The sequence below is a fragment of the Sceloporus undulatus genome, chromosome 1 (genome assembly GCF_019175285.1).
Source record: "Sceloporus undulatus isolate JIND9_A2432 ecotype Alabama chromosome 1, SceUnd_v1.1, whole genome shotgun sequence".
In the NCBI taxonomy this organism is placed as follows: domain Eukaryota; kingdom Metazoa; phylum Chordata; class Lepidosauria; order Squamata; family Phrynosomatidae; genus Sceloporus; species Sceloporus undulatus.
Window position 1 is genome coordinate 127,672,212 of NC_056522.1, and position 20,081 is coordinate 127,692,292.

The following is a 20,081-nucleotide window of genomic DNA, read 5'->3' on the forward strand; positions in this document are numbered from 1 at the left end:
AACCTCTTAAAGGGGACAGTTTGGAGACCACTCCTGAACCCTTGATATTATGACAGTGGTCCTCAAACTGTACTCTTTAATAGGATTTTGGACTTCAGCTCCCAGAATCCCAGGCTATTGGCCAGCATGGCCGAGGCTTCTGGGAGCTGAAGTCCAAAATCATCTTAAAGGGCACAGTTTGAGGACCACTCCTGAACCCTTGATATGATGACAGTGTACAAACTGGGCTAAGTTTCCAGCGTGGGGCGTGAGGGCCGGCGGCCATCTTTGAAACGGGCAAGGGCGTTGCTTCAGAGCTCAGGGGCGGGCGGCCATTTTAGGAGAGGCGGAGGCTCCCCTCTCAGCCCTGAAGGGAAGGAAGGAAGGAAGAGGCGGCCATTGCCCTCAAGGGGCCAGAAGGGGGCGGTGTGTCTTTCTTTCTCTGTCGGGGGCCAAAGTGCTCGCCTTAAGATGGCAGCTCCCTTTCTCCGTTAGTTTTGGGGAGGAGTGAGGGCTAATAGATGCTCGCCTCTTGGCTGCCACTCGGGGTTTCACTCGCCTTCAGCCTTTTCGCTTTTGCTTTTTGGAAAGGGGAGGAAACCTGTAAGTAGATCTGCGAGGAAGAACTTGCAGCGAGGCGTACGCACTGCAGAAACAACCCACTTTGAGACCGCTTTAACTGCCCCTGGCTCAGTGCTAGGGAATCCTGGGAAGTGTAGTTTATTGTGGCATCAGAGCTTCGCTCTTTATGGTGTGAGGATATCGTGTTCAAATAATAATAAATAAATGATAACAACAATAAATTATTTAATAATAAATTTATTATTATTATTATTATCATCATCTTTTGTTTAATATGTATTTACTTTTATTTAAATAATAATAATAAATACATAATAAATTTATTATTCAATAAATATATACATAATACGTTTATTATTTAATAAAATCATAAATAAAAGTTAATAATAATAATAATAACTTTATTATTACATAAAAGTAAATAATAATAAATAAAATATTTACTTTTATTTATTATTTACTTGCTTTTATTTAATAATATTTTATAATTATTAAATAAAAGTAAATAAATAAAAGTTGATAATAATTTTATAATTATTAAATAAAAGTAAATAAATAATAAATAAATAAAATCAATAGTAATAATAATAATTTTATAATTAAATAAAAGTAAATAAATAATAAATAAATAAAATCAATAGTAATAATAATAATTTTATAATTATTAAATAAAAGTAAATAAATAATAAATAAATAAAAATCAATAGTAATAATAATAATTTTATAATTAAATAAAAGTAAATAAATAATAAATAAATAAAATCAATAGTAATAATAATAATTTTATTACTATTAAATAAAAGTAAATAAATAAATAGGACGCCTGCCCGCATTATGGAGTGGCTTCTTCCTTGTTCTCTTAATTCTTGGCCTGTATTTTTCTGGGGACCAAGGTTCAAATCCTGGCTCAGCACTGGGAGGGTTTCTCTGAAGATGCCAGCTAGAGAAACCAACTCTTCTAGAACAAGGCCACATATCCTGAAAAACCCAGGATGCCGGCCATGAAAGCCCTCAACTTCCCACTGGGTGACCTTGGGTAAGTCACACTCTCTCAGCCTCAGTGGATGGCCATGGCAACCCCATCTCTGAAAAAACCTGCCAAGAAAGCCCCATGATAGGGCTGCCTGAGGGTTGCCGTAAGTCAGAAGTGACTTCAAGGCACACAACAGCACATTTCTCAGGTGGCAAGCATGACATGCTTCTTCTCTGAGCAGGTGATAATCTGCTAAATATTCCTTTCCTTCCTCCCTGCAATGTCTCCTGGAAGGGAATATGATTTCATGGTATGCCAGTTGCGCCCTTTCCTAGAATCGGAGGACCTAAAGATGGTATTATGTTTTTATTGTAATGTTTTTTGAAATGCTTTTTACCTGTGAGCTGCCTTTCTGGGAGAAAGGCAGTATAGAAATGACATAAATTATTATTATTATTATTATTATTAACCTTTATTTATGAAGCGCTGTAAATTTACACAGCGCTGTACATGCAATCTTTTTAGTTAGACGGTTCCCTGCCCTCAGGCTTACAATCTAAAAAAGACATGATACAGAAGGAGAAGGGAGTGGTGACGAGAAAGGGTAAGAGGTCCAGCAGTTCCTCTCAACCTCCGAGGCCTGGACCAAGGCAGATGGACTGGAGGGAGGGCAAGGCTTCATAATGGATGGTTAATCATTATCCAGGGAAAATACATAATCACAAGTAGGATAATACATATACAGTACATAGGAATACAGGAAATGGATCGATAAACAGCCAACAACAGAACATCAGATAGTAAGCGACAATTATGCGATGCCTGGGAAGGCTTCTCTGAATAGGATGGTTTTCAGCTCCGTTTTGAAGCTGGTTAAAGAAGTGATGGCTCTTGCTTGTGGAGGAAGAAGGTTCCAGGAGTGAGGGGCAGCAAGTGAAAAGGGGCGAATCCGGGATGGGGCAGAGGAAATCCTGGGCTGAGACAGCAGACCTTGACTACCAGAACGGAGGGCCCTGGTGGGAAGGTGAGGAGAAAGAAGGTCTGATAAGTAAGGAGGGGCCAGTCCATGGAGGGCTTTGAATGTCGACAGCAGGAGCTTATACTGAATGCGGAAAGGGAGAGGGAGCCAGTGAAGGGATGCCAACACAGGAGAGATGTGGTCAGAGCGGTGGGTGGAAGTGATAATGAATAAATAAATACTGTACATGAATAAATGCCTGTAACCAAAAGGGTGGACTTCTGCAATGCTCTCTACACTGGGCTACCTTTGTACCAAGTCCAGAAACTCCAACTGGTTCAGAATATAAAGAGACAGCCATATTAGTCTGTGGAATCAGAATGTAGAGAGATTTTGCAGCGCCTCTGAGACCAATTGAAAGATAGAGGTGGACAGAGTGAGCTTTTGTAGACTTACGTCTACTTCCTTAGATGCATTTGGACCCCAAATGCATCTGAAGAAGTAGACTTTAGTCTATGAAAGCTCATTCTGCCCACTTCTATCTTTCAGTTAGTCTCAAAGATGCTGCAAGATCTCTCTACATACTGGTTCAGAATATGGCAGCCAGACTGATTACAGGTACATCCAGGAGAGATCACGTCACACCAATATTAAAACCCCTCCACTGGCTGCCACTGAGTTTCTGGACAAAATACAAAGTGTTGGTTATTACTGCTAAAGCCTGACATGGTTTGAGTCCAGGTTACCCAGAGGATTGCCTTCTCCCATGCAATCTGCCCTGCATACTTGGATCCTCTGGGAAATGTTTAGTCCAACTGGCCAGGCCTAGACTGGCAATGGTTTCCCAGAGGACTTTTTCATCTGCTGCCCCCAGACTGTGAAATGATTTACCAGAAGAGATACAACAGCTGAAAACATTCAAAACGACATACCCAGTCAATTTTAAAACATGACTTTTTAATTTTATGTGTACTCAATGAGTGTATTTTAATGGTTTTATAGTGTTGTATTTTAACTGTGGATTTATGTTTTTAATTGTGTTTTTTATATTAATGTTTTAGTATGCTGCATCCTGCCTCGAGCCTTCAGGAGAGGCTAGGAGGAGGAGGATGATGATGATGATGATGATGATATTATTATTATTATTATTATTATTATTAGAGACGACCTGATGTTTTTTCCCACTGGTGTTTCCAGACCAGGTTGGAAAAAGTAGTGTCTGCAACCCATTTAATGTATAGGCAAGTTGAAATAAATTAAGTACTTTAAGCTTCATGTAATTAAAAATGTATGGTGTAGTGGTTTGTGCACTGGGCAGTTTGTGCACTGGGCACTTGAACCAGGGGTTGAATCCCCAGTCAGCCACAGAAACCCACTGGGTGACCTTGAACAGGTCACACTCTCTCAGCCTCAAGGGAAGGGAATGGCAACTCTCTTCTGAACAAATCTTACCAAGAAAATCTCGTGATAGCCTTAGGGTCACCAAAAACTGGAAACAACTTGAAAGCAAACAATTAAAATACCCTGAAATAACAATCCAAAGCAGTCTTCACTCTGTTATGGTAGAAAATATTTGATGGATTTAGAATGAAATTAAATTGAAAGTATAATAGGACAGTTGTCAATTGAATTCGTAATTTTTTCCTGAGAGTCAGTTGTTTGAAAGGAGAATTATTTCCCCCGTCCTCCCAAAATTACACACACCCCTTTGTAAAATATAGACTTTGTTGAAATGAATAGCTTTCTTCATAGAGCTTGGAAATTTAGTTTTAACAATTAATTTATTTCTTTAGTCATTCCAGTATTTAAAAAGTAGCTCATTGGTGCTGCTCATTGCAATGCTGGAAAAGATACTGTTTCTGCTTATTAGTTTCCCCACTTCTTTTTTCTTGTTTTTAATGCAAAAGAAAAAAAAAACCTCTTTGAGTTGATAGGAATGGCATGATACTTGAAAATGTCCTATTAAATGCCCTTTAAAATAACTTTGGAAACAATTAGAAACTGTATTCAGTACGCCCATAAAGCTAACTTGGTCTTACTTGTTACATTTCTTTCAAAATGTGACTTTGTTACACTTTGCTTACCAAAAAAAAGTAACTCGTTAGAGGTAATAGTGTTATGTAAGTAATTATTCCAGAACTGTGTTCTTCATTATCATTTTTCACTCATGGGAACATGCTTGAATCCCTGTCTCTGCACAGTGTGGTACAGGAAGGACTTCTGTTTGTGAGTCACTCAACAGGACACCAAACCGTTCCTTTCTCTTTGTATCGCCTAGTCTCCTGTAGAGGCTTTTGTGAAATGTTCAGTTACAGTTTTGAACACAAGAGTGACTGACAGGAGCAATTGTATTGATTTAAATCATACTGTCAAAAGCTGCTCTCTTTCAGAAGAAAGTGATATGTGCTCTGGTTTGTGTCCTAGAAATTTATATACATCTTCATTCATTTCACCATGTATTGTAGTTTCACAGAGGTAAAATGGGATTGCTTGTGCCATACCAGCTTAATAAGGGTGGAATGTGCAGGGCTAAGACATTGGCTTATCACAGACGTGTGAAACGCTTCATGGTCCAACTGGCAGCCCAGATGCACTGATTTTCCTTGGGTATTTGACATGATAAATGCAAGTATGAAGGACAGACATGCTACTCAAAATGTCCATTGGCATTTCAAGAATGTCTGAATACATCATGGCTCCTCAGGTATGTGCCTGAGTGTTTGGAAGATGCACATGTCTCCTTTGCACTTTCCACGGGTATGATAATCAATACAGTTAATTCATTAATCAGATTTGTTGGTTCAAACTCACTGGTTTTCTAGGGACATAAATGCCATATTGGATCAGGTCAAAGGCCTATCTACTCCTGCATTTTTTTCTACAGTGCTCAACCATGTGCCTATGGAAAATTCACAAGCAGGATAGGAGGGTAATAGCACCTTCCCTCTTCTGCTTCACAGCAAATGGGACTGAAAGCCATACTTCCAGTGACCATGGTGGTTTTGAGTGGCTCTGAGAGTTAGTCTTTCCAGCATCTGCTAAAGTCAATGTGCCACCACTGAAACTAGTAGCTACTAACTACCTAATCATCCAAATCAAGGTACAGGTTTTTAAGAATTTCTGTAATAATTGGGAATCTGATAGTGTCATAGAAGAAGCTGCTCCCTTTCATGCACATAGATAAAAGTTATGCCTCTTCTTAGAGGGGATCCACTATAATACATATATCTATAATTTAAAACGCAAGTATTACATGCTTTCTTCTTCCTCTGAAACTAGTATAGTGCGCCCTTGGTATCTGCTGGGGTTTGGTTCCAGGACCTCCCGTGGAGCACAACATCCGTGGATGCTCAAGTGCCATTAAATACAGTGGCATAGTAAAATCATGTCCCTTACATAAAATGGCAAAACCAAGCTTTCCTCTTTGGAAATTATTTTTAAAATATTCCAAGCCATGGATGCTTGAATCCATGGATATGGAGGGCTGACTGTATTTTATTCACATTTTAATGTAAACAGATCTAAAATTCAAACACTTAATAGACTCTGATTTAGGTGATAATAATTAAAAAAACCAATAATAATAAGGATTGTTATTCTTTAAAATGTTTGAAGAATGATTGAGGCACTGCATGAAGTGTTCCTTATACCTTACCTGGATGACATATTGTATATTTTGATTCTATTTAATCAGTAACAAAAGCTTATCTGAACTCAGTAGGAGGAAGACTGAACTTTGAACATTCACTCAGTAGGAAAATCTGAGATAATGGATACCTTGAACACTCTAAAAATGTTGAGGTAGTAAAACAAGGTTTCAAGAATCAGGCCAGATCCAGTGACGCATGCAGTGCCTTAGTGAAAGAGTCACAGGCAATATTTCATCAGATTTCAACAATTGGCTTGTCATATGAAGAAGAGGTGGTAGCACATTCTGTCTCTATTTTGTAAGAAATACTAGTTCTGATAAATAATTCTGTCTCTATAGCCAAGAAGGCATTCAACAATATGAAGCCCGTTATTGTGGTTCATGGTGGAGCTGGTCGTATCTTTAAAGAGCGAGAAAATGGAAGTCGCTCCGGCGTCACTAGAGCAGCTCTGAAAGGTTACAATATCCTTAAACAAGGAGGGAGTGCATTAGATGCTGTTGAAGAAGCTGTGGTGGTAATGGAAAATGATCCACATTTTAATGCAGGTAATCACTGAGCTTTCCATTTTGGGGGACTAAAAATTCAGTCACACGCTTATGTATAGAAGCCAGCCTGCTGTTGCTGCTGGTGGTGCTGGTTGTTGTTGTTGTTGTTGTTCTTCTTCTTCCCTTTCTTCTTTTTCTTCCTTCCCTCTCTTTGACTGCCTGTGATCCTGTGCTCCCTGTGAATTAACTGTAGCGTGATGCGAAGGAATTTTCTTGCCACAAAAAGCTCCTTAACCTGTTAACTTCCTGCAAGTCTGGTTGCTGGAAAAGGCATAGAGGGAGGGCCAGTAAAAAGAATAGAGCTAATTTACACCAATGCAAGCATATCCACTGGTGCTTTATTGTACAGTAGCAGGAGATGGAGACAGGAGTCATCATATTACATAGATGCATCACAGCTTTGAATAATGATCAGATTGGGAGTTACTTGCCCTAAGTGGTAAGGCAACGTGGCTTATACCATCTATGCTAACGTCTAGTCAGATTTAGTACGAATGCCTCTTCCTCGCCTTGCCCCTTATCTCTCCACTCTTTTATACCAATACAGGTCCTTGTTCCCCCAGCACTTCGATTCCTTATCCTCAGCATCCACTTCCATTATACCCCCCCACACACACACACACACCTAGCTAGAGTGCAAATCCTGGGAGGGACTTCACAAATACCCCACTGATGGCAAGACTAGAGACCTTTGGTACTCAAGATGTTTGGGATCTCAGCTGCCAGAATCCTTGGCCATTGACCACTGTTCTGGGATGTGATGTCCAAAACATGCAGAGAATGAAAAATTGAAAATTACTGCAAAAGAGGAACCAGAAGACTGAGTTACACCATGAGTATCCATTGTAATTGAGGGAGTCCAGGGCAATTTACTCATCTCCATCACTCAAGCATGGGTGCTTCATTCTTCGGAATGCGACTACAGCTAGTGACTCAAGTTTGTTCTGTGGTTCAAGGATGCAATCCACATAACCCAAGTCAAAAGCACACCTCCCCATTCCAGTTTCATAAGAGAGCAGGAGGGACACTATTGATGGTGCAGAGCTGCTATTAAATCACTGCATATCTTGGATAACCGTTCTGATAGAATCAGTGTTATCTTCAATTGATGATAACTTTGACATTTAGCAAGCATATAAAATGCAGCATTTGTGTAAGGCATTCTTTTTTTCTCCCAAGAATCTTATATTCTAAAATTAGCAAACCTTTGTTTAAGATTTTTCCTTTGTTCAGATAATTCAGCATTTTGATACTTTCTGAGCAATGTCCTTCACACATAGCGTGATGCCGAAGCATGGGCCTCCAGTTCTTTAGCCAAGAAGCAGCATGCATGTTACAGTTTGGCTACCCATGTTATATGCAGTATCCAGTCCATTAATTGTTTGCATCTACTTGTGTTAGGGCCCATTAAGTATAGTTGCTCTTGGAGAACAAGGGAAAAGAAGCTGGGTAAACAAGACCCTGCTTGGAATTGCTATTTCAAACCTACAGTGGGTTGTTTGTCTTCATAAAGGATGAAGCAGTATTAGCATAAGGGGGGCAGTTGCAACAAAACTGTGACTGGAGTAATTTAAAATGCCCAGAACCTGTGAAAATTATTATTGTAGGCTGCAGATCCCTGACCCTCACAACCAGCATGACCACTGGCCATAGGATTCTGGGAACTCTAGTCCCAAAAAAGTAATTTTCCATGCTCTGAAATTATAAATTATATATTTATAAATTATAAATTATGTATTTCTGCAAGAAAGTTGGCAATCTAGAGATTTTCACTTAAAAGGTGCAAAAACATGAATTGGTTAAAAAAGCTTTAAGTAATAAAATTGATTGGATGGCTATCTTTGTTCTTTTCTTCTCTGTGTTAGGTTGTGGCTCTGTATTAAATGAGAAGGGTGAAGTAGAAATGGATGCCATTATCATGGATGGAAAAAATCTGACCTCAGGAGCAGTATCTGCAGTGAAATGTATAGCCAATCCAATCAAGCTTGCTCGACTTGTCATGGAAAAGGTATGCAGAATAGTCACTTGAACAAAGCTCTTAGCCAGTTCTATTTGGACTTGGGATCCATGTTGTGTGAGGCTTCATTGCCTATGTTTCTGGCCTGGTTACACCAGTAACAGAGGGTTTTAATATTCTGCCATGTTAAAATTGATGAGATAAACAAAGCAAAATGCCCAATGTGTTTTGGGTCCAACATTTGTAAAGGGGGGGGGATTAAAAATCTAACGTTGGCATGAATGGTAGGCTTGGTAGGTTGAGTTGGCCTTCCAAGGTGCTGCTGGTCTGCTACAGGAAGTTTCTGAGATTTAGAATCCCTGGCAGTTGTCCATACTGGAACTGTTGTTGCAGTTGAATCATAAACTCAGAACAGATTATCTTAAAATATGCAATACCATATATCACAAAATAATAGCAACAAAAATAATCAGGACTGTAGCAGTGGGTTAAATTTGCCACATGTACCTCCCTCTATACCAGTTCCATGCGGTTGACATACACAGAGCTTTTGAGACAGCCTTGCCCAGTTTTATGTCTTTTGTATGTTTTGGACTGCTACCTTTCAGCCCCAGTGAGCATAGCTAATTGTTGAAGTTGATGGGCCTTGTAGTCAGAACATCTGGAGGGCACCAACTTGGAGAAGGCTGTTCTAGGAGGCTGCCTTCTATTGAATCAGACCATTGGTGGATCTAGCCCACTGTTGTTGGCACTGACTGGTGGCAGTTTTCTAGAGTTCCAAGCAGAATTTTCTGATCCTTTCCGGAAATCCCACAGGTTGAATTTGAGGCCTTTGGCATATGAAGTGTTCTTATCGTTGAGCTAGAGTACTCTCTGTCTACCTGTTTGTGATGTCCCAAACTATGCTCTTTTAAACCTTCCAGCTTGGAGACCACTTGTCTCACAATATGAACTGGCAAGATGTCATTCCACCTGCCTTCAGGATAGTGAAGAACCACTTGCTGCTTTGCGAAAGCCAGCACAAGAACAGACAAGCCTGCCACTTCTAATGTAGTACTCCTTAAGACAGAGAGTGCTCTATAACTCTTGCCTCAGTCAGCCTCACAGTTCCCTGTGACATAGATAATTTGTGTCCATTTTATAACAGAGGGATGGGATTGGAAAAATAATGATTCAACATGAAATCCACTGCACCAATGGAAGCTGGCATATAAAGCTAAATCTCCTATAGTCAAATCTACTATTATTGCCTCAGTCTCACACAACCTCTAATCTCCTTCAGACCACCAGAGCCTCGATGCCATTTTCCCTTCACCATTCAGTGGCTTTCTGTTTCAGTATCTGGGTTCAAAAGGTAGCCCTTCAGAGTCTGTTTAGTAACACTTCTTGAGTGATTTAAGTGTGGATGTGTTAATGTTTCCTTCTCAAAAACTGCCCTTTGAAAGACATAATCTTGCATTTCATGTTTAAACCTAGTATATCAGGGTTCAGTCAAGACATTGTCTTATTTTATTTATTTTTATATTTATAGAACAAATGTTGGTTTACCCACTCAAATTTTATAATAAAGAAGAAAAAAATTACAAGTAATAAATGCCAGAGATGCAAGTTATTTATCTCATCTAATAATAAGCCATATATGTGGGCTTTCAGGAATCCTTTGAATCCTGCCTCTTTTGACATGGTTCTAATTGGAGAAAAAGTCCAAACCCTACATGCACTGCTCCCTGATTATACGCATGTCTTACATCTAAACATCTGGCATTTCTTTGCTTTTTCAGGGGCAATTTTGGCTTAGCAGACAGTGGCCATTTCAGTTCTGCCTTCAGAAAGCCAATTGATCAATAGCTGCAGAACAGGCAGATCTTCTCTTTAGAAGTGAAGTGAAAATAAAGCTGTTGCCATTGAAAAGACACTGATTAGGCAGGCTTTTTGCAACTGCCGTTGGAACTGGAAAACTGACATACTGAGTTGTATTCAAAAGTCTCTTTGAGCAACTTCCTTCTTCATGAAAGATCTGAGATAATACTGGTACATGGAGAATTCTTTTTGTATCACTGGTTGAAGTTGTCACTTTTCAAGATTTAAGATGATACTTGTGTGCAATTATTTTCTGTTCATTTTTGTGCATAAGATTGTGAATTGTTGTTTTCATTTGAAACTGTACGTTGACATCAGAATAGATAGAGAAGTTAAATCACATTTGCGATGTCAGTTAACTTTGAGTGTGAATTTCTAGGCCTACACATGAGTGCACATGCAAAGTAGATATGCACTTTTAAGTAGATATAAGCTATTGTATTATTTATTGTATTTATGTATTCCAACTTTTCTACACAGTCTCTCTCCCTTGCTTGCCCAGCCTGCATCTTATCCTCACAATAACCCTGGGAGGTAACTATGAATCTGCACTACAAAAATAATACAGTTTGACACTGCTTTAACTGCCATGGCTTTATGCTATGGAATCCTGTAGTTTTGTGAGGCATCAGAGCACTCTGACAGAGAAAGCTAACAAAACTACAAATCCCAGAATTCCATAGCATTGAGCCTTGACAGTTAAAGCAAGGTCAAACTGGATTATTTTTGCAGTGCAGATTCAGCCTTATTGAGAAAGAGGATGAGTGTCTCCGAGTCTGATGAGGTTCATAGCTAAGTGAGGTTTTGACACTACAGTAAATTCTGTCATAAACTCTGTCTAGCATTCAGCAAAAGGTAGGTTCAGTGGGAGGCAAATCAGTCACATAATGGTGCAATTCAGGCAGTCTGATAAACCATATCTGAAGTGTTTTTAGAAGCTATAATCATGGTTTGGGTCTCTAAACTACAGTTAGTGTAACCTGTATTTAAGGTGGTATCAGTACTACAGCAGTAGGTGAGCTATGGAATTAATAATATAGTCGGCCCTCCATATCCACGGATTTTGGTATCCACAGGGGGGCCTGAAACCAAACCCAAGTGGATACCAAGGGCCCTCTGTAAAGATAATTTCACCCCTGAACACTTTAGCCTGTTAACTTTAGAGAAAGCAGTATTTTATTTGTTTTGTTTTCTTGCTTAGACAGTGTGCATGTCAGCCTGCTGTTAAAGGCCAGGAAAAAAAATGTAGCAATTTAACCCTGCAGGTTTTTGGTTCCAGGAGCCCTTGTGAATACCAAAATTTATGGATGCTCAAGTCCCATTACAGTGCACCCTTTGTTTACGGGGGGGATCTGTTCCGTACTCCCCCGCGTAAAACAAATACCGCCTATGCTCGAGCCCCATTTAAATGAATGGAGCTTGTGCAAGCGGTGGTGGCGTGGTGGTGCGGCGCCGCACGTGTGCCACAGGCACACACCCCATTTGTCCCTATGGGACATGCCCCCCGTTCCTCCCCGCGCAGCATGTGCTGAAAGCTGCGTATGACATGGGCGCACTGTATATAAAATAGCATAATAAAATCATGTTTCCTATATAAAAGGGAAAATCAAGGTTTGCTTTTTGGATTTTTAAGTGTGTGTGTGTGTGTGTGTGTGTGTGATCCATTCTGGAGGCCCCCGTGTAAGGCAAATACCACGTAAGCCATGGGCGCAGGCACCATTCAGTGGATTACAGCATGGCTTCCGCATTAACTGGAAGCCGCGTATGGTGCACCAGTTTATGGAGCAGGCGCACTGTACATACATTTTATAGTCATGGATAGTTGAATCCATGGATGCAGAATCAATGGATACAGAGAGCCAGCTGTATTTTTGTTTTGTTATGTATGTATATATTAGGATTTTTGGCTTGTGTTTTATGGAAGGTTTAAGGATCAGGGTTGTTGTTGTTGTTTTAATTAAGATTTCTATTCCAAATCATTTCTGCTCCCTTTGAATGTTGCACCCTAAATAAGGAAAATAAATGATGTTTCTAATTACCCACTGTGCTCATGATTTGGTCATAACACAATATTGGCTCCATCTGGTGGCAAAAGAATTTCTTCAGATTTTGTCCAGCAACACCCAGGAGTTTAGCCCATTAAACAGTCCATTGAGATACATTTCATTAAGCTGCACATGCTGTTTCTGTTTGTTTGTGAGCTAATAGTTCCTCTGAAGGACCAATCTGTTAAATTATTGTTTTTGGAGATCTACCAAAATCTGGAGATTTCTGTGGCATGCTTTTATTAGTTCCACTGGGAAAAGAAACAGTACCTGAAAATAAATTTGGATAAGATTGGATAGGCATCTGGCATCAAAATACCAAGGGTGCTGTAGTATCTCAAGGAGACTACCTAGCCTAAAATAGCATGAGCGTTCACAGAAGATAGTTTTTGAATGCACTTCAGTGCAGAGCTGTGAAAAGTGTTTGGTTTTTTTTACAAGTAGCTGTACTAGCTGGTAGATAATGGGAGCTGTAGTACCAGAAAGTGACTGTTTCCAAGTTCTGCTTCTATGTGCACTTGCTTGTGAACAGGGTACATTGAGCACAGTGTAGACATGTATATGGCTACACTACACCTTTTCCCTATAATTTGTACATCACATACAGTATATGGAAAAGGAGGCAAAATTTTGTGTTGGGAGAATGGAAATGTAAGGGTACAGCAGTACTGTTCCACAGCTCTGTTATTTTAGTAAGTCCTATACTGAAGAATGCTTCCTGTACAATTAGGACCTGTATTAACAAGGCGGCAACTAAGGTTATAGAACTGACAATGCTTACAGAAGCACTGAACATATCGTGAAAACAGTATGATTGCAGTTGTGATTATGATTGTAGTCTTTTAAGAAATTACCTGGGAGTGAGCTTAATTGAGTTCAAGGGGGTTGCCTCTGAGTAGTTATGTACTCTACTGAAAGAGCAGCTCCATTGGGCTCCTCTGGTAGCAACTGATGCATTATTGACTCTGTTAAAAAAGAAAACATCTGTTCTGTACTCCTTGCCCTGAAATGTTTACATTCCTGCTGGCCATTACAAGCATTATTATTTCAAGTTAAGAAGTAGTAGTTCAATATTATGTTTTCCTCTTCCCACCCTGGAAAGGAGAAAGGTAACTTTTATAGCTGCTACTAAAACCACTTGAGTCTCTCAGGGGCGAAGCAGACGGCCTCTGGCCACTCCACCTATGATCACCCTGCAGTTGGCTGGGGACTGCAACAACCAGATGGACCACTCTGAAAGTGGGCCATTACCACAGTCCCAAACAGGCCACCAGCAAGGAGTGGATTTTCGCCGCTCCTTTCTTCCGTGGCTTCAGGCTGCTTTCAGCTACATCAGGAGCATGTGCCACACACCCCTGAAGCTGCTGGAAGCCACTTATTTTGGCCCATCAGTTTCAGGCCTTAGTTTCTGAATAAGTGCAAGAGTCACTTTAATGTAGAGTTACTTCCTTTTTTAAAAAGTCAATTAAGAGTGTGGTCCTATACACATGTACTCATACAACTGGTTGTATACAACCACTGTGTAAGTGGATAGTGGATGCATCACAGCCTGGACTAAAAAGTGACTCTGAAGGGAAAACTTTACATCTCTACTTTCTCTTCTCTTCTCTTCCGTCTAAAAAAGCAAAATATCACTGACTTTTTTCTACACTGTAGGAAACAAAGTGGGCAACTGTCATCATCTAGATATTTTGGGACTACAACCTCAAGATGTTGCACATTGGCTGTTCAGGATAATACTGGCACTCCAACAGCCTTACTTCAGAGACACAATATGTTGTTACCATTTCAGCAGGAAAGCAATTCTTCACTAAGTTTGTATTTGAAGTTTGCAATGAGTAATTTTTAGCAATTTTCTTCCCACTGTAAGAAAGATTTTTTAAAAAAATAGGTTTTGAAGAATATTCACAGTTCAGGACATACTTTCCACCAAATTCACACATGGTTGTTTTACTCAGAAAATAGCATTTTTTGTGTGGAAAATATTAACACAGAAATATGAAATCCTACACAAAAAACAACATTTTTGTGTGTTCTGCACAGTTGTTTTCTGTGCATGAAAAAAAAGCTGAAAGGGGGATATGTACTTTTCTGTGGAGAAAGCAGTATTTTTTGCCTGTAAAATGATATTTCAGTATTAATTTCTACACAGAAATGCTGTTTTTTAAAATCAATAATGCGTGAATTTTATGCAGAACAAATTCCCAATTACAGATTTTTGGGCAGAAAAAAATCATTTTCTGCATAGGAATTAATATTTCTGTGTTGAAATATTATTTTCTATCTAGAACATGTTTCTTCCAATGAAAGAATATTTGAAAATAGTCATAAAATGGAAGAAAAACATGTTTTTCTTTCCAACCCAACCATTCTGTAAGGCCATATGTACCACAACAATCAAACTAACAAAGAAGGTTATAGTTAGCACTGGAAATGAAGTGGTTTTATTTTCATATTTAGTAAAAATTTCCCTACTGGAAAATGAATTAATTACATATAATTCAAGATTTATCATTTATTTATGATACCAGGACTGTTTTGTTTTATTGACTGCATACAGGTAACTCTGGGAGTCTTTCTTATTGAAGAATGGTGAAAAAAATTATTTAGGCGGCATACAGACCGCCCAAAAGGGCGGTCTCCCGCCGCCCTGGTTTGGTGCGCGAGGGAGCCGCAGCGGACAAACCGCGCAGCTCCCTCGCACAGCAAAACGAACATGCAAAAAGTGGGTTCTTTTTGCGGCGTGGTTGTGACGCCGCAAGGCGCCAATGGCGCACCTGCAGCATCACAAGGGCGCCAAGACGTGCGGACGCTAGGCGTCCGCCATGTCAAAATGGCGGCACCCGTATTTACGTGCGAGGGGTGAAGTGCATCTGAAAGCACCGCCCCTCGCATGTCATGATGGCGCCCCATAGAGCCCGTCTAGCAAGCGCCTTAGTTAAGTAAATATGTAGGACTATTGAAATCGTTATGTAGGAGTATTTTTGAAATATTGAAAAACAAAAACAGTTGTAAACAATTGTGTCATGAACATCCTGTTCTTCTGCCTTTTAAAGAGGTATTTTCTCAGATAGAGATGCTGTTTTCTGGCATACAAACTTTTTGTAAAGCCCTGATCAGGAAAAAAAACTAGCTCTGCCTAAATTCCACAGAAATCAATATGATACATCAATATGATGATAAGCTCATCAACTGCTTAGCTTTGGTCTCATAAATTTCAGTAGAGCTTAAGCATGCATAATTTTCTCTGAATGGGGTCCATAATGTTTCAGTTTGAAGACACTTAAGGAAATCTGCAGTTAGTATGGATTTGTTGTTCTTGGTGACATATGCCTGTCATGCAAATAGGAACGTTTCAGTGATGCTTTCATGAGCTCTACTTAAAATGCCACTTGAAGACATTTGCAAGGAGACAAGATAAAACTCTCAAAATAAACAGTTCTATTGTTGCAATGCTTTTCAGTTGACCTTTATATTTCTGGTATTAACCAGGAATTGTGGGTGTGTTCTGCTCATTTCTCTTTGCTAAGAGTATGTGCAGTGTCCTATACAATTCATTTTCAATATTTTTTGTGTAATTTTTAAAGAAACATTCAATGCATTTTTCTTACTAAATTTCTCTGTACCTGAGCATACATATATGAGTGCAAACTGAAATAACTAGAAGCAGTATCAATTACATACTGTATGCATAATGATTTCAGATGCAAGTATAAAATCTTGAATGACTTTAACATAAAATAAATGCATTTTTCTACCAAATCTTTTCTTATTAACTTCTGAAACATAAATTTTACAAACACTCAAATACATATAAAATCTTAACTCTACCCAAACTAACAAAGTAGTATTTTTTAAAAAAAACAAAAAAACCTAAACAAAATAAAATAAAATAAAGTCTTAAAAAATGTTATTGAGTCCGTGCTGAAAGGTGAAAAAAATTGTGTTTGTTTGTTTCCATCTGCTTTTCCTCTCAGTATGATCCATATTGTTTAGTGGCAGCATTCCCCTCCCACCTTTTTAACCAAATTTCCTTACCTGGAGATAAGGTTTTTTGGACTTTATTAGTCTCTTACAACACGAAAGCAATGTAGCACCGCCTATAAGACTAACTGGTTTTTATTTTAGCATCAGCTTTTGTGGCTATAAATCACTTCTTCAGATGCAAGGGACATGATTTGCACCTTCCTGGATCCTGCTACATTCTGTCCTACTCCCACAACTGTATAAATATACTGTATAAATATACTGTACTGTACAAACTGAGGTTTTAATACCAATCTGTACTGCATCTGAAGTAATGGATTTATATCTTGGAAAACTAATGCTAAAATAAAAACTAGTTATTCTTAAAGGTGCTGCTTCATTGATCCCGTCCCCCCACCCCAACCCTGTTTCTCTTCCTTCTTTTTATATTGACTTAGGTGTGACTAATTGGATACAGCTGGCTTTTGGCACCTCTTACTTTTCAAAAGGAATTGTGACAGGAATGCTTACTTCAGCTTTTCTGTTTAAGTTGTATCCTAGCTATATTGTCCCTTCGCTCGGAGGTGTGGCATCCTTTCACCCTCCATAGAGGAATAGGGGCATTTCCCTTTTTTCGTTGTTGATGAAATGAATATTCAGTCATGTACATTGGTGCAGATAGGTAGACTTTTGAGGTCTCTGTGTTCATAGGGTCTTAAGGAACTCTTACAGATTAATTACTCCAAAGCTAAAAATACTTGTGTGTGAAAAAAGAAGGCAGAAACATCAAAGGCAGCTGGACAAATTCAAAATGAAGCAACTTAACTCTTTTCAGTATCTGGATGCAACATTTAAAAATTCTATATCTTAGTCCACTCATTTGGTTGTTGCTGCATTAACAGGTAACACAATAGCTCACCTTGCTAATCGGTAGAATGCTATTATTTATTTATTTACACCCCTAAAGGCTCTCAGAGCGGCTTACAGATAGTTATGCAGACAGTTCCCTGCCCTTAGGCTTACATTATACAGCTAGCCCAGCCTATAAGTTAGTGGTACTGCTCCATCAGCTGTATAAGACTAAGTTATTAGCCCAGCTCTTGTATTTGGCCTTCTGTGGACACATTCAGATATTACAGCATTGAATAAGGAACATCATATGTTTCTGACAAGAGCTCTGGGGTTCTCTACATTTGTCCCTTAAGGCATTTTGAATTGTAGAGACAGCTTGCTACTCAGTGGCTACAGAGGTCTAAAAAATACTCATTCTTTATTTTATGATAATATCTCATCCCCTCCCCCAATGGTATTTGAGAATATGAAACCACAATATTGGACTATCCAAATTTGTCAAATAATTCCTCAATTGGACTTGTAATTGCAAAGTACTGTAGTGGCTCTTGTTTTGAAGTCACAAGACACTTAATTGATGTCCATTTTTCCAGCTATTACAATACTAATGTCTAAGTATTCTAATTCGTTGTGAAGGAAGTTTGCTTGGACAGTGGTCCCATATTTGGTTTTCATTTGCCTATATACCATAGATTAAATACCCTGCAGCTGATGGTGGTCAAGAGACATTATACTGGCCAATGTATGATAAAGCAATATTGTCCTCCTGGTTGCTGGAAGATGGAGGACTTGGTCTATTTATTTGCAGAATGCCCATTTTTATAGTATTTTGCACGTTTGGATATTTGATTTCCTGTATGATTCTTGTATTTTATTTTATTGCTTATCTTTTCATGTATATATGGTTAGCTATTGTTCAAGAAATACAGTATTTGAATTTCTCTGAAAACATGCAGAAGTCATAGACGTGTTTGTTTTTGCAAGGGCAGGAGAGGGCAGTGTTGCATAACGGAAATTTTATTTATTTATTTATTTATGGGCCAGAAAATTCCAGACTTGTAAGAGCAAACCATCTTACTTTAGAGATACATGTTCCAGACACAGATATGTACCACCTGACAGTCCGTATTGTCCTTTGCTAAAGAGTAGCAGCCCTTCTTTGTTCAGACTACAAGGGAGAAAGTTATCTCTTAGTCTGTACTATTTCAGAAGAAGGAGGTATTCTTTGCTTCCTTGATATCAAGGAATTGATCTTGACAATGTATATCCCTGTGGGTAACTAGATCAGTATCAGAAGGTGTGATTCATCCCAGGGTTCCCAGGGAACCCATATGGGTAAGAGAAACACATATCACTGCAGTCCAGAGGTCAAAAGGGGGGGCTAGCCTAGGCAACAGTCTATTTTACTGTGAGGAACAATTGAGGACAAATAGTAGATCATGCCTGAGAATATTCAAACAAACATATTTTCTTGTGTCTGTGCATGCAGCTCTTCTGAGATTCGCTGAGGCCAACTGAAAGCAATGCTGGAGCAATCACAAGCACCATTCAGAACTGCTGGTCTGTCTGGTCACATTGTTAGGCCCTTTTTCAGAATAGAGAGAATGTGATTTTATGGTTAAAACCAGGAGTTATGTCAGACTTGAGAGACAGATTAGTTTCTACTATTTTTCATGGTCTCTCACATCAAAGTCCCAGAGTTTCTCGTCTGGAAGTAGGAAAGAGGGATGTCCAGAAAAGGGGGAAAGCAAAACATCACACCATGGAACAGTAATTCTGGTAGGATTATTAGGCCCCTAAGTATCTAATACACTCACAGTCACATGTGAATGCAGATTTCGACAATCAGAGTGATAGACCATAGATTCAAAGACCCCAATTACATTTGTTTTACATTCCATTCTCATCTAAAATTGGTGAGGCTTCTTGTAGAAAATGAATACAAACTAACCTCACTAATAATATTAAATAGGATTTACAAGAAACAACTGCAGCAATTTTTCTGTAAGTGAACATAGCCACAATGAAAAATAAAATTAGAGAGCAAATTGGATTATTGTTTACAGATATATTGATATATTACATTAAAAAAAACCACAACACCAAGACATTTCCTTTATTAATGGCCAAAAAGTTAAAACGGGCCGGAACAGATGGCTCAAAAAATCCCACTTCCAGGCGTCATTGGTGCGCAGCATTTAGACACTCAAGGATGCTGGGAAGCCGGCTTGAAGCCGCTCAACTGCCCAGATGTGGGTGGTTTCATGACACTCTGGTGGCATGTCCTTTACATGCCACCAGCCGCCGGGGCATCATGGAGCCATCATGGGGTTGCGGCTGGGTAGAAAAAGCCAGCTTCACCAGCCAAAAAAGGAGCGGATCTTTGTCACTCCTTTTTCAGTCAGCTTCAAGGTGGATTGAGGCTATGGCGTGTGATTACTGTGGCCCCAGTCCATCTTTGCAAGGGGTGGCTTTAAGTTGCCCCTTCAGGACTGTCTGTTTTGCCCCAGCATTGTTAACAAACATGTAATAAAACTAGCAACAGCAGGTGCTTTTTAAAATAAATGTAGAATATTTGGCAGCAATTCAAGCATTAAACTTTGTCCATATTATATGTGATTATATGTGTGCAAAAGGATCCTGCATTACAAATTTGTATCATGTCTCTCACCCATCCACAAAGAGGTTTGAATGCTAATGGTCCCATTCTCTGC

General features: G+C 39.2%; 1 protein-coding gene across 6 annotated transcripts in view; it reads left to right on the forward strand.

The window, feature by feature from the left end:
• Positions 1–365: 365 nt before the first annotated feature.
• ASRGL1 (asparaginase and isoaspartyl peptidase 1) overlaps positions 366–20,081 on the forward strand; it is a 35,912-nt gene continuing 16,196 nt past the window's right edge. For 4 of the 6 annotated variants that reach the window (XR_006103696.1, XR_006103697.1, XR_006103694.1 and 1 more), the window contains exons 1-3: positions 366–582; positions 6,481–6,687; positions 8,553–8,695. Coding sequence is in view for 3 of the 6 variants with exons in the window: in XM_042465248.1 (XP_042321182.1) it covers positions 501–582; positions 6,481–6,687; positions 8,553–8,695 (432 nt within the window). In the remaining 3 variants the exon portion in view is untranslated. Of the gene's footprint in view, positions 583–5,452; positions 5,593–6,480; positions 6,688–8,552; positions 8,696–20,081 lie in introns of all 6 variants that reach the window. The other 2 variants (XM_042465239.1, XM_042465230.1) reach the window with 2 other exon arrangements.